This window comes from Lactuca saligna, chromosome 3 (genome assembly GCF_052625555.1).
Source record: "Lactuca saligna cultivar CGN05327 chromosome 3, ASM5262555v1, whole genome shotgun sequence".
Taxonomy (NCBI): Eukaryota; Viridiplantae; Streptophyta; class Magnoliopsida; order Asterales; family Asteraceae; genus Lactuca; species Lactuca saligna.
The window spans coordinates 88828931-88841697 of NC_136419.1; the positions used below are offsets into that span (position 1 = coordinate 88828931).

Here is a 12767-nt window from a genome sequence, read left to right on the forward strand (position 1 = left end):
AAAGAAGACCGACGTGGATGGGAACGTACACACATATAAGGCGCGATTGGTCGCGAAGGGCTTTACTCAAACTCCCGGAGTTGACTATGATGAGACCTTCTCACCAGTTGCGAAGATTAAATCTATTAGAGTGATGCTAGCAATTGCCGCATTTCATGATTATGAGATTTGGCAAATGGATGTCAAGACCGCTTTCCTTAACGGAAAGTTGGCTGAGGATGTTTACATGGCTCAGCCAGAGGGGTTTGTGGATCCGAAGCATCCGAATAGAGTGTGTAAGCTTGAGAAGTCCATTTATGGACTTAAGCAAGCGTCTCGCAGATGGAATCTTTGCTTCGATGAGAAAGTCAAAGAGTTTGGATTTGTACGAAGCGAAGACGAATCTTGTGTATATGTCAAAGCTAGTGGGAGTATAGTAAGCTTTCTCGTTCTATATGTCGATGACATATTACTTATAGGAAACAACATCCCGACTTTGCAGGAAGTCAAGTCCTGGCTCGGGAAGTGTTTCACTATGAAGGACCTCGGAGAGGCTTCTTACATTTTGGGAATAAGGATAGTAAGAGAAAGAAGTAAGAGACTAATTGGACTTAGTCAGAATACTTACTTAGAGAAGGTACAAAAACGTTTTAGTATGGAAAACTCAAAGAAGGGAGAATTACCGATACAAGGAAATGCCAAGTTGAGTAAGACTCAAAGTCCGAGACCGAAGCTGAGATAACAGAAATGAGTCGAGTACCATACGCTTCCGCAGTTAGCTCAATCATGTACGCTATGACTTGTACTCGCCCTGATGTAGCCTTCGCTTTGAGCATGGTTAGCAAATATCAAAGGAACCCTGGCAAAGCACATTGGATTGCGGTGAAGAACATCCTTAAGTACCTTCGGAGGACGAAAGAATGGTTCTTAGTCCTTGGAGGGAGTGATGACTTGAAGGTGCGAGGGTATAGTGACGCCAGCTTTCAGACCGACAGGGACAACTACCGTTCGCAGTCGGGCTGGGTCTTTACCCTAAATGGAGGAGCAGTGACATGGAAGAGTTCCAAACAAGAAACTGTAGCTGATTCAACGTGCGAATCAGAGTACATCGCAGCGAGCGAAGCGTCGAAGGAGCCAATATGGCTAAAGAACTTCATTGGTGATCTTGGAGTTGTGCCGGCCATAAAGGAGCCCATAGAGATTTTCTGTGATAACGAAGGTGCGGTTGCCTTGACCAAGGAACCAAGGGATCATGGTAGATCTCGACATATCGACAGAAAATATCACTTCATTAGACATCGTGTAGAAGAAGGACAACTCGTAGTGAAGAGGATATCATCAGAAGATAACCCAGCAGATCCGCTTACGAAGGGACTGAGTAGGGTTAAGCACTTGCAGCATGCTAGGAGTATTGGGCTGAAGGATGATATTAGTATAGATTAGATAGTATTAGAAACGTATAATAGATAAATGTAATTAACATTTGATGATTAAATAAAGGAGTTTTATTTATAAGTAAAGTTACTGTCACATGTTAATTGTTTAACTATTGTTTCACTTTGCATGTTTTGACTTCCAGAATAATTGAGTTTATTAGGAATAATCGAATTATTCAAATGGTCCACAATCGTTCATATGTTGGGAGTAGATATGAATGAAGATTGTCATGAATTGGTGTGTAAAATGTCTAAATGGTGTTAGACATAGCAAGGGTTGCTGCAACGTTCATGAGTGCTTATGAACTGGTTTTGAGCATTGGAATAAACTCGCGCTTGCTGGAATCACCTTATGGAATACGATATAAAAGGTGATCGCAAGACGATAATATCATATAGTCTTAAAACCTAGATATATGGTTTATTATTTGTTAATTGATTGTACATTGATAATGCGAAAACGCATCAGTAACTCGGTGTTATAAAACGCATTGTTGTGTATAGTTGGTTAATGAATAAGTAAATGCATATAAGTCGAAGTTTATCTGTAACTTTTATCTAAGAAGGTAAAAGCGATATCTCGGCCGCTCGATGATTTGATTTGACTTATGTGCCGGGCCCGGTCAGAACTGAATTGATGTGTTTGATTAAGTTCTATGTCAAATAAATCAGAGATCGAGAAATCTAAATGCTTGACTAACCATTCCATAGGATTGTCGGCATGATATCTAACAAAGGACTGTACGATCCCTTATCTAAAGGACAAGATTGATTAGATCAGAGTTGACAGCGTCTTTGAGAGCTACGATTGCAAACCGAATTGTACTTGTATAGTTACTAGACTTATCCAAGTGGGAAACTGTTGGAATAGTGTCTAAGACTGCAACTATATTAGGCAAGTATTTGATCCGGTTGTGCATGGTCCTTTTGGGTTGCCTTCACCATAGCAACTTGATGGATGATTTGTTAAAAGAGAGTAAATATTATAAGGAATAATATATGGTTATTTGATTAATATATAAGTCATAAATTAATTGGAATTAATTTGGTGACTTAAAGAGATTAATTAAATAAAGGGGTATAAACTATCAATTGTTTGATAGTTAAACTTTAGACTATAAATCCATTGGGATATGCTTTGGACGAATTCTATGAGATATAGGATAGCTAAAATCGTCCAAAGGCTTATCTATGGAATGGATTTGGATAGCCTTAAGAGAAGATTATCCAATTAGGGTTTAGGTTGTAACCCTTAAGGAGTCTACAAGTATAAATAGACCCTAGGGGTGAGGGAATTCGATACACCATCTAAAGTAGAGATACTCTGGCCGAATTCCTCCCCTCTCCTCTCTCCTAAATCATCTTGCTTGCTATTGGTGTTTGAAAGCCATTAGAGGAGTGACATTTGTGACTCTAGAAGCTCCAAGACAACAAGATCAACAAGGAACTCAAAGGTATGATTCTAGATCTGTTTCAATGTTGTTATTTAACTTAATTAGCCATTAGAAGTCTTGGATTCAAAGCATGTTTAATTAGAAAGCCTAGATCCAAGCATTAGGGTTTTGTATGCGCACATAGGAAAGTTCTTATGGATAAAACCCATCATATGAAAGGTTATAGTTTTACAACACCTATTCAGATGCATGTCATATCTTACTTCTCTTATTTGAATATCAAAGTTCTCTTATTTTCTATTCAAATGTTCTATTCAAATGTGGGGTATTTTCTATTCAAATGTGTGATACTTCTTGTTTTTTATTCTACTATAAAAAAGTGGTTAGTTCAAGACTCTAGTTCACTACTCACAAAGTAGATCCAAGTGGTACTTACTATGAAAGGTTCAAGTTTTACAACACCTATTCGGATGCATGTCATATCTTACTTCCCTTATTTGAATATCAAAGTTCTCTTATTTTCTATTCAAATGTGGGGTATTCTTAGAGTTTGAATAGAAAATGTGGAGTATTGTTGGAACTTTGCTTTACAGTAAATTTCAATGTGGGACTTATCCCACATTGGTGGAAGAGAAAACAGTATCTCACTTTATATGTGTTTTCCCATTCGTTTAATCAAATGGATCTAGTAATGGGTTAAGCATATTAGGTTTGGGTTGTGGTGTTGGACTAGCCTAATTGGACTCAAAATAGGCTAATATCAAAAAAAAAAAAAATTAATGGTCAAAAGATGGGTCTTTGGGCCTTTGGGCTCTTGGGGTCTTCCTGATTAATTAAATAAATATTCTTTTTAATTACGAAATTAATTTTTATGTTTATTAAATTCGTAGTTAAAGAATGACAGGTATTTTTGGAGTTATTTTCGGTTTTGACAGTAACTGTTATAATCAATACCTATAAATACATCATTTCTGTCATTTGTGGAGGGTTACATAAATCATCACCACAAATTCTCTTACAATTCCGTTTTTCTTTGAAGATGAAGGGACATAGAAATTTCGATAGTTCAAGATCACTTCTTGGATTGATTGTTGTATCCTCTAGACAGATCCCTTCCAGGGAAATTACTGTCTTAGAATACTACAATTTGCAGGCCTCAATCTACATAATTTCATATTTGTGTTTCTGTAAACATCAACATTCATGTATGTTTTTTGTAAACTAATTCTTGTATATTACATATATTGAATTTTGTTTGTTTTATTTATATTAATTTTGTTGATTGTATACTTCTATCATAACAACAATCACACTTAACTCCCTATTCACACGCTACTCAAATCATGGGCTTCAAATAGAAGTATTAGATCTTTTCCAACACATGCTTAACACAAAGAGGGAGATTATAGTAAGAGATGTGGAAAGGTTTCATTGTTTTAAAGATGAAAAATGTTCTTGTGGAGATTATTGGTGAATGTTTTTTTTTTTCTAACTAAGATCATAAACATGCTTACATATATGACAATTCAAGAAACATGATTAAAGGTTGTACTTTAAATGATCTTTGATTAAAATCTTTGTTTTTAAACTATCTAACTACAACACTCATATCCTCCTCTCTAGGTGGTCTCCATTTACGTTCAAATACACTCCTCTCCACCACTTTCTCAGTCTTCAACTTATCATCAATAAGCTCTAGCAACTCTTGTAACCCAACTCTAGTTATAGCCGAGGTTTTAACATGAGCGGCATATTCAGATAAACATTCAAAATCCCTTTTAATTACACCCTTAAGGTTAGAAACGTCTTTTGGTTGATCCTCTAAGGTCTTCCATCCCACAAATGAACCACTAGCATCATCCCATTTCACTTCATCTTCACAAGAAATCCACTCATCATCATCGTCCATGTCTTCTTCATTTACAACCATTTCAACATCTTGAAGATCAATCTGAAAGTGTATATCAATATGATGAGTTCATTGAGATTAAGGGTTGGTTGAAGGAAGGGCGAAATGGACTTTTTACCTTGTTTAAAACCTCAATCATGTTTTCAAGTTTTGAAGTGGACACTCCTATTTGTTGAAGAACTTGCAACACAGACTCTCGTTGTTGATCGCGATTGGGTGCACTTGAATCTAATACATGCTATATGAATATATTGAATCACTTGATCATGTTAAAAAAAAAAATTAAAAAAAAGTCAATTGGTCAAAGCAATTCCTACCACAAGAAGATCGGCTTCAACAACTTCTTCCAATGTAGCATGAAACGCTTCCACTAACTATAATATGATTTTAAAAAAAACAATTTAGTTTTGTATTATAACAACCTATAAAAATTAATGAATGTAAGTTGTTATTTTTTGCATTGAAGAAAAAGACGAATTGTTTTAAGTTTACCTGTATAGGCAAGTCTGATATAAATCCCACAGTGTCACTAAGGAGCACCTTCTTCCTAAATAATAATAAAAAAAAACGAATTTACTAAAGTAATAATAAATAAATCATGAAAATTTAAAAGTAAAAATGGAAAGAGGAAAAATATTTACCCTGATGGAAGAATAACACTTCTTACTTTAGTATCAACCGTTGCAAACATCCTGTATTTAATGTTAATTTACAACGCAACATAAAGGGCAAGATCGTAATTACACATATAAAGAATGTCTTTCATGTCATACCGATTGTCACAAAAGAGGTAAGTGTCCGAAAGTGCACTAACTAATGTAGATTTCCCCTACAAAAGATTTATAAAATCACATTATGGAATTATGGTAGTAAGTAGAAAGAAACCAGAGTAAAAAGTAACTAGTTTTAAATGCAAAAAATAGCAACATAATTTTATTTATTTTGTTTATTATCCTTTAAAAACTCTGTCCAACCATCATGTTGGCTGTGGGACCGGTTAGCAGGCGTATACCTTTTTAATTTTACATGGAAAACGTTTTAAAGATATATATATATTAGAATATTATAGTTTGAAAAATCTAGCAAATTAAATGTTTTGTATTTTGATGACGATTTTCAATGTATGTTGCTATTTATTGTATTTAATACTAGAAATTATATTCGTTTATTTGTGAAATAAATATAAACCTACAGCATTTGTGTACCCAACGATAGCGACAGTTGGCATGTCTTGACCGTATGAGCCTCCATGTCTTTTGCGGGACGCGCGTTGCAGAGCGCGTGTACGGCGAACATCTTTTATTTCAGATAATAATTGATTTTTCCGTTCGATGATTCTAAAATTACATTTTTATTACTAAATTAATAAACAAAAATGTAAAAAAGTCATATGATATATGTAATAAAATTTGAGCATAAAAGGTAAAACCTTCTTCTTTGAAGTTGAAGTTCCGTTTCTCCAGCACCACTAATAAACCCACGTCCACCACTTCCTCTCCTAATAATTCAAACCACACACACACACACAACACAAAAAAAAAATCGATTCACGAATAAGTAAGTATTTTTAAATAGTTTAAAGTTGCATTTGTTACGCATGATAGTACTGGACTAGACAACCTTTCTAGGACTAATTTTGACAATGAGGATGATTAAGGCATTCACGTTTTTTGCACAGATAACAATATAACATATCGACATAAGTTTTCCTGTCTCTAGACAAAAATTGTACTTTTTGTCCCACACTTTCTTATACTTTTTGTACCACATATTTTAGTGGACAAATATCTGTACTTTTTGTCCCATATATTTTAGTAGGACAAAAAAATGTACTTTAAAATGTGGGACAAAAAGTACAATTTTTTGTCTTACGAAAATATATAAGACAAAAAATACAATTATTTGAAGTTCCATATATTTTAGTAAGACAAAAAACTGTACTTTAAAATGTGGGACAAAATATACAGTTTTTTGTCCTACTAAAGTATATGAGACAAAAAGTACAATTATTTGAAATAATTGTATTTTTTGTCCCATATATTTTAGTAGGACAAAAAACCGTACTTTTTGTGGGACAAAAAACTGTACTTTCATGGGACAAAAAGTACTGTTTTTTATCCTACTAAAATATATGGGACAAAAAATACAATTATTTCAAATAATTGTATTTTTTGTCCCATGTCCCAGATTTTTTAATAGGTCAGAAACCATTTAGTCAGGGCTAGTCCAGTCTAGTCCTGTCCAATCCTGATTATGACTACGCACCCTTTGGCACTAACGACTTCAGCTTCTCCACCAAATGTGGAGCGGCCATTGCTGCCACGTATGCGAACAAGTCTGGTTCTTTTATACATCAAAGCAGCTAACTCGGCCTATAAAATTTCAAAATCATTACAAGTTGAAATTATATTATAATTTTATAAAAAGAATAATCGATAAAAAAAATAAAAATAAAGCAGTAACCTGTAGTTTTGCTTCCTTTGTTTGAGCATGAGCATGAAATATCTCAATGATGAGACCTACACGATCTAAAACAGCTTTTCCCCATGCCCGCTGTTATCATTAGGATATAATTCATAATAAACATGTGATTAAAAAATATTATTATTATTATTAATAGTAATAAAATTGTGATTTATTTACCTCTAAATTTCTCTGTTGAATTCCTGATAGAATTCCATTCACAAACACAGCGTCTACTCCATCCTGTCATGAAAAATATACTCATTTTAAAATTTCATTATGAAATTATAAACAAATATTGTGTTAAAAAATAAAACATCACAATTTACATTTGAATCTTCAGCATTTAAATGACATTTAATGTTGTCAACAGTTCCTGGTCCAAAGAAAGTATCTGCATCACCCAAAAGTAAAAAAAAAAATTATCAAACATTTCATATATTTAACAATTCGACTTTTTGAATTTGAAGGTCAAATAAGCTTATTACATTGCAGCTTCCAAATTCATATGATTTCTGAAGATTTTCCGATAAAACAGATGATTACGAACATGAAAGTGATGTACAAACAGGAATAGACCGATATAAATGATAAATTTGCAACAAAATATATACAATTGTAATAGTGAATATAAGAATATCATAACGTTTGACCCCAGAAGTCAAAATGTATGATCTTTTGTAAGATTATAGTTAGAAATTAGATGATGAAAGATCTTGCAAACCTGCCCGAATGGATCGATAAGCTGGATTTTGAACAACAAGATGTGGGGGGGATTCTTTCTTCGAAAAATCGGAGCCGTAGTACCCGTCTCGCTGTTCTTCAAGTGAATTCGCAAGGTTGAGAGCTTCATCGAGCTTGGTTTTCAATATGGCGTCAGGTCGAAAACGAGGTTGTACAACGAACAATCTTGGAGGGGAATCTGGATGTTTATTGAATTCATCTGCGCCTGCGTCTTCGTGTGTGTGGCGTATCTGTGAATTAGGGAACGAAGAAGAAGGGGTGAATGAAAGTGGGGGAAAGATTGATTTTTGTGCGAGGGTTTGAGCGATGAATCTGAATGAAGCTCGTATGTGGTAACTGGCTCTAATCATTTGAAAGATTTTTGCTTTCTGATTGAATCGGAAGGGTTTTAGAACAATAGAGAAAAAGGAAGTTAGTGTGTTCGGTTTATGACCCGGTTGACAGTGGTTTGGGTCCTTTGGGATTGTTCAAGCACCCTCTTGTTCTAAATTCAACCCTCAAAATCAATATATGCCGCGGTATAAATTTAGTATATGATTATCTAGATTCGATTAAAATAAAATCTATAAAAACTTATATGTTAGGAAATAGGATATAACTAATTTTTACACAATAGTTTTTTTCTATATTATAATAATACCAGACCAATTGCGCAGAATACAACAATATAATTCAAATTTTTATAAATATATGTTTTTTAAATATATATCAATGACATTGTTATTAACTTTTATATAATAAATTTTATAATAAGTTGGTATAAAGATTGTTTGTTTTGAATTATATGATAATGTAAATATCTTTTAAAATTATATAATCCTAAGTGTTTTACGGATATCTACCTACAGGTTACTTATAAATAAAATTAAATATAATATATGATTTAATGATATTTATAGTTGTTGTTATAATTAATTAATTTAAAAAAAGTTATTTGTTTAAGATTTTAATTTCTATCATTGTAATTATTTAATACATCAAAAATTGTTTTTGTTTTTAAAGACTACAATATAATTTTTTTTATATAAGTTACTTTTAACTATTGTTGTTGTAAGTTATTTAAAATAATATATTTCGAAACTCTTAATTATTTTAATTTGCTTTCAGAAAATTAACGTTTTTAGAATTTATTTGATGAATATTGTTAGTTTCTATGATTGTAGTTATTTAAAACCAAGGATGCAAAAATCGCTCGACGTTAGCTAGTCGGTGGACTGGGGTCAACGGATTAATCGGCTAGACGGAGATTAATCGAGGGATTAATCGGGTACCATTAATTGCTAATTTGTTGAATTTTAGAAAAAAGAATATGACTAATATCATATCAAAGTTCGTAAATACCATTAATTTGATAACAAAATAGGTTAATATGATTAATACAGCACTAATCATGCTTCAAATAGTTTCCATTGAGATAAAATTTCTTCAAAATGTTAAAATTTCATCGTTTTATAATATTTCACTTATTATGTATGCAATGATTAATCGTTAGGCATCCTCTAATCGGTCGAGTAGCGCCTAGGGATTAATCGGAGATTAATCGGGACCCAGTCGGGAGTTTTACAACAGTGTTTAAAACAAAAAACATTATTTTTTTTAAGAAAATATTATAGTTTTTTATATAATATTACTTTTAACTATTCTTATTTTAAGTTATATTTAAGCTATTTATTTGAAAATTATTAATGATTATAAAAATCAGTTTCATGGTTTGTTTTTTTATTAATTTACGATTACAATTTAGGTTTAACACTATAATTTATAATTTTAACTATTTATAAAACAATGTCTCGATTTTTTTCAAGTTTAACTGAAATTTTGATTTAAGTTAATTGTTTAATATTATATTGAAATTAATAATTTAACTATTTTGCATCAACTCATAAATTATACAAATGTTGTGACTTTAAAATGATAATTGCTCACATAGGACAACATACTTAAACTAATAAGTTAACTATAATATGTTAAAAAGTTAAAGTTATAATTTTATAAATAGAAATATATTATGAAATTTTAATATTGTAATTTAGCCAATTGTTTGAATGACTTCTATCCGCGAGTTACACATGAATAAAATTAAATATAATATCTGGTGTAATGTTATTTATACTTATTTTTATTGTTAATTAGTTTTTTAAAATTTCTTTGTTTAATGTTTTAACTTCTATCAATATAATTTTTTAAAACATTATACATTGTTTTTTTATTTTAAAGGTAACAATATAATCATTTATATAGAGTTCTTTTTAAGTATTATTATTGTAAGTTATTTTAAGCAACTTATTTGAAAACTTTTAACAATTATAAAAGTATATTTAGGAAATATTTTAGTTAAATTGATATTACAATTTAGTTTTTGTGTTTATCAGTACACTTTATCACTTTTAACTATTTATAAAATATTCTTTGGTTTTTTAAGTTGAACTAAAATCTATATTTAAGTTGATAGTGTAATGTTATATTAAATTAATAATTTCAGTATTTTGTCCAAACTGTTCAAAAGTTGTAGCTTTAAACTGATAATGGTTTACATACAACAACATTTTAAATCTAATAAATTAATTATAAGATATTAAAAGTTAAAGACATAACTTTACAAGTAGAAGTAAATATATTATTTTAAAATTGAAATTTAGTTTATTTATTAATACACTTTAGGTTTGATATTTATTTAACCTTATTAACCGACTTATAATTATTATTAGAAAGACACTACAACTTATCACTTTTAACTATTTAAAAAATATTTTTTGGGTTATTTAAGTTAAACTAAAACTTATATTTAAGTTGACCCTATAATATTATATTTAAATTAATAATTTAAGTATTATATACAAATTGTTCTACAATTGTATCTTTAAAATGATAATGGTTTACATCCAATACTATATTAAAACTAATAAATTAAGTATAATATGTTAAAAGTTAAAAAAACATAACTTTATAAGTAAAAGTAAAGATATTATTTTAATATTGAAATTAAGTTTATATATGATTACACTTTAGGTTTGATATTTATTTAACCTTATTAACCAACTTATAATTATTATTATAAAGAAATTAAAAAGTCATGGGAGTTTCAAATGAATGTAGTGAAAGGAAAAATGTATGGGAGTTTTAAATGAATGTGGTGAAAGGAAAAATGTTTCCTTTATAATATAGTATGGTATGATGATATGATATGATGATATGCTTTAAAATGTTGTATTATACAACTCTATAAAGCATAAATTTTTGTTTAGGGAGATAAATTGTTATGTGTAGACCATTACTCATTTTTAACCCACAACAAGAGAGGTTGGAAGTCGTTCTTCAACTATCCCAAGTCAAAGTTCTTAGTTTTCTTACTTTTAGTCCAATAATAAGAGGTGATTTAGACCTTATAAAATATGAATTTACAAATTCAAAACATGTCTATAAAGGCTAATTCGAGACAATAAATCTCTATAAATTAAGAAGGAACAAAAGATGATTTCTAGAACAAGTTTTTGCTTACTTTTCTTCTTCCATGACATTGTAACATTAACAATGTCAAATGTTGGTTCTGTAGATAAGAGCACATCATGTTACAATGCTTACACTGTACTTGAAGGCTTTCCACTGCTTAGGTTGTTTGTTTTTCTGTAGCAAATCTGCGAAATTACTTTTGTCTGCGTCGCACAAACCACGCACAGACATATATCCTCGCAGTGTGTTTGTTCTTTCGAAGTGTGTAAATCTAAAAACGTATGTGCAAGGTCTTCACCACATAGACTTGGAATAGCCGCTTCTAAGGTCTACGGATGCTTTTAACCTAAAAAAAAGCATGCCTTTTGTTATTCTATTAGGCGCCTCCATTCATTTATTTGGACTTCCCAACCTCGACAGCCTCCCATCATCGACGCCTCCCTGCCTCGCTTCTAGATTCGTCTTCGTCGTTCATCATCTTCGATCAACACAGCCGCCCACCGCTGCCCTCCTCTTCGATCGCAGGCGAACAAGTGAACAGATCCTCATCCATCACAGACCAACAACTCCTCTATGTAGACAACAGGTTTGTTTTCTTTTCTCTTTGTTTTTTTCAGTTCTAACATGAAGTTGAGGTTTAATCTAGCTTGAAAACTCTCTAATCTACTGAAATATGTTGTTTACTTTTGCTGAAATTGCTTCTTGTTGCTTAAATTTGTTGTTGGATGTTGGAAATCCGAAAATATGGTTGAAAATAGCTTTTCTTGCTTAAAATTATTGTCAAATGTTGCTGAAAATCAATATTTCTTTGTGTATTTTGCTGGAAATTCCATAACATTGTTGAAAATCAAGCTTTTTCTTGCTGAAAGTGTTAAAATAATGTTGGAAATTCTATAATGTTATTCAAATATGCTGATTTTTGCTGAAATACGCTTTTTTTTTGCTAAAAATAGTGTTGAAACTATGAAAATATGTAACATCCCAAAAATTCCATAAATCTAAAACTTTTCAAAACAACCCTTTTTCTAATAGTAGTGTTACAAAACCATCGTTTTCTAAACATTATTCAAAATCAGTATCTCCCATGATCAAATCAGTTGAAAACCAAGGATGTGTACGGCCATGCCTCCGCCTTGCCACAGTCCACTGAAGTACCTGAAACCATAAACCAAAACTGTAACCACGAAGTTTAGTGAGTTTCCCCAAAAATACTAGCACACAAACAGGTAATATAAACCAACAAACAACATGCATACATATCCTTCAACCTGACTTGAATGCCCCACCAGCCGATAGTATATTTGATACGCTCACAGAACCTTCAACATGAGTGGTACACATCACCGGGCCTTCAGCCGATCTGGAATGTTCTTCGGGCCTTCGGCCTGACTG

General features: G+C 31.6%; 1 protein-coding gene across 1 annotated transcript; it reads right to left on the minus strand.

The window, feature by feature from the left end:
* Positions 1-4348: 4348 nt before the first annotated feature.
* On the minus strand, positions 4349-8412 carry LOC145036988 (GTP-binding protein, HflX). Its single transcript, XM_078985524.1, has 13 exons — positions 7906-8412; positions 7511-7575; positions 7362-7424; positions 7182-7271; positions 6984-7090; positions 6148-6216; positions 5911-6055; positions 5492-5547; positions 5360-5410; positions 5211-5265; positions 5036-5092; positions 4837-4956; positions 4349-4760 (listed from the first exon to the last, which is right to left on the minus strand). Exons 1-13 carry the CDS (start codon positions 8273-8275, stop codon positions 4398-4400), a joined length of 1611 nt encoding a protein of 536 aa, XP_078841650.1. The 5' UTR covers positions 8276-8412; the 3' UTR covers positions 4349-4397.
* Positions 8413-12767: the final 4355 nt, after the last annotated feature.

Bases quoted from the DNA above. Each gene is read 5' to 3' on its own strand.
- LOC145036988 (XM_078985524.1), bottom strand. From the start codon at position 8,275: ATGATTAGAGCCAGTTACCACATACGAGCTTCATTCAGATTCATCGCT. The intron at 7,576-7,905 runs GTTTGCAAGATC...TGGGTGATGCAG, and splicing joins TTATCGATCCATTCGGGCAG to ATACTTTCTTTGGACCAGGA. The intron at 7,425-7,510 runs GTAAATTGTGAT...TTTTCATGACAG, and splicing joins TAAATGCTGAAGATTCAAAT to GATGGAGTAGACGCTGTGTT.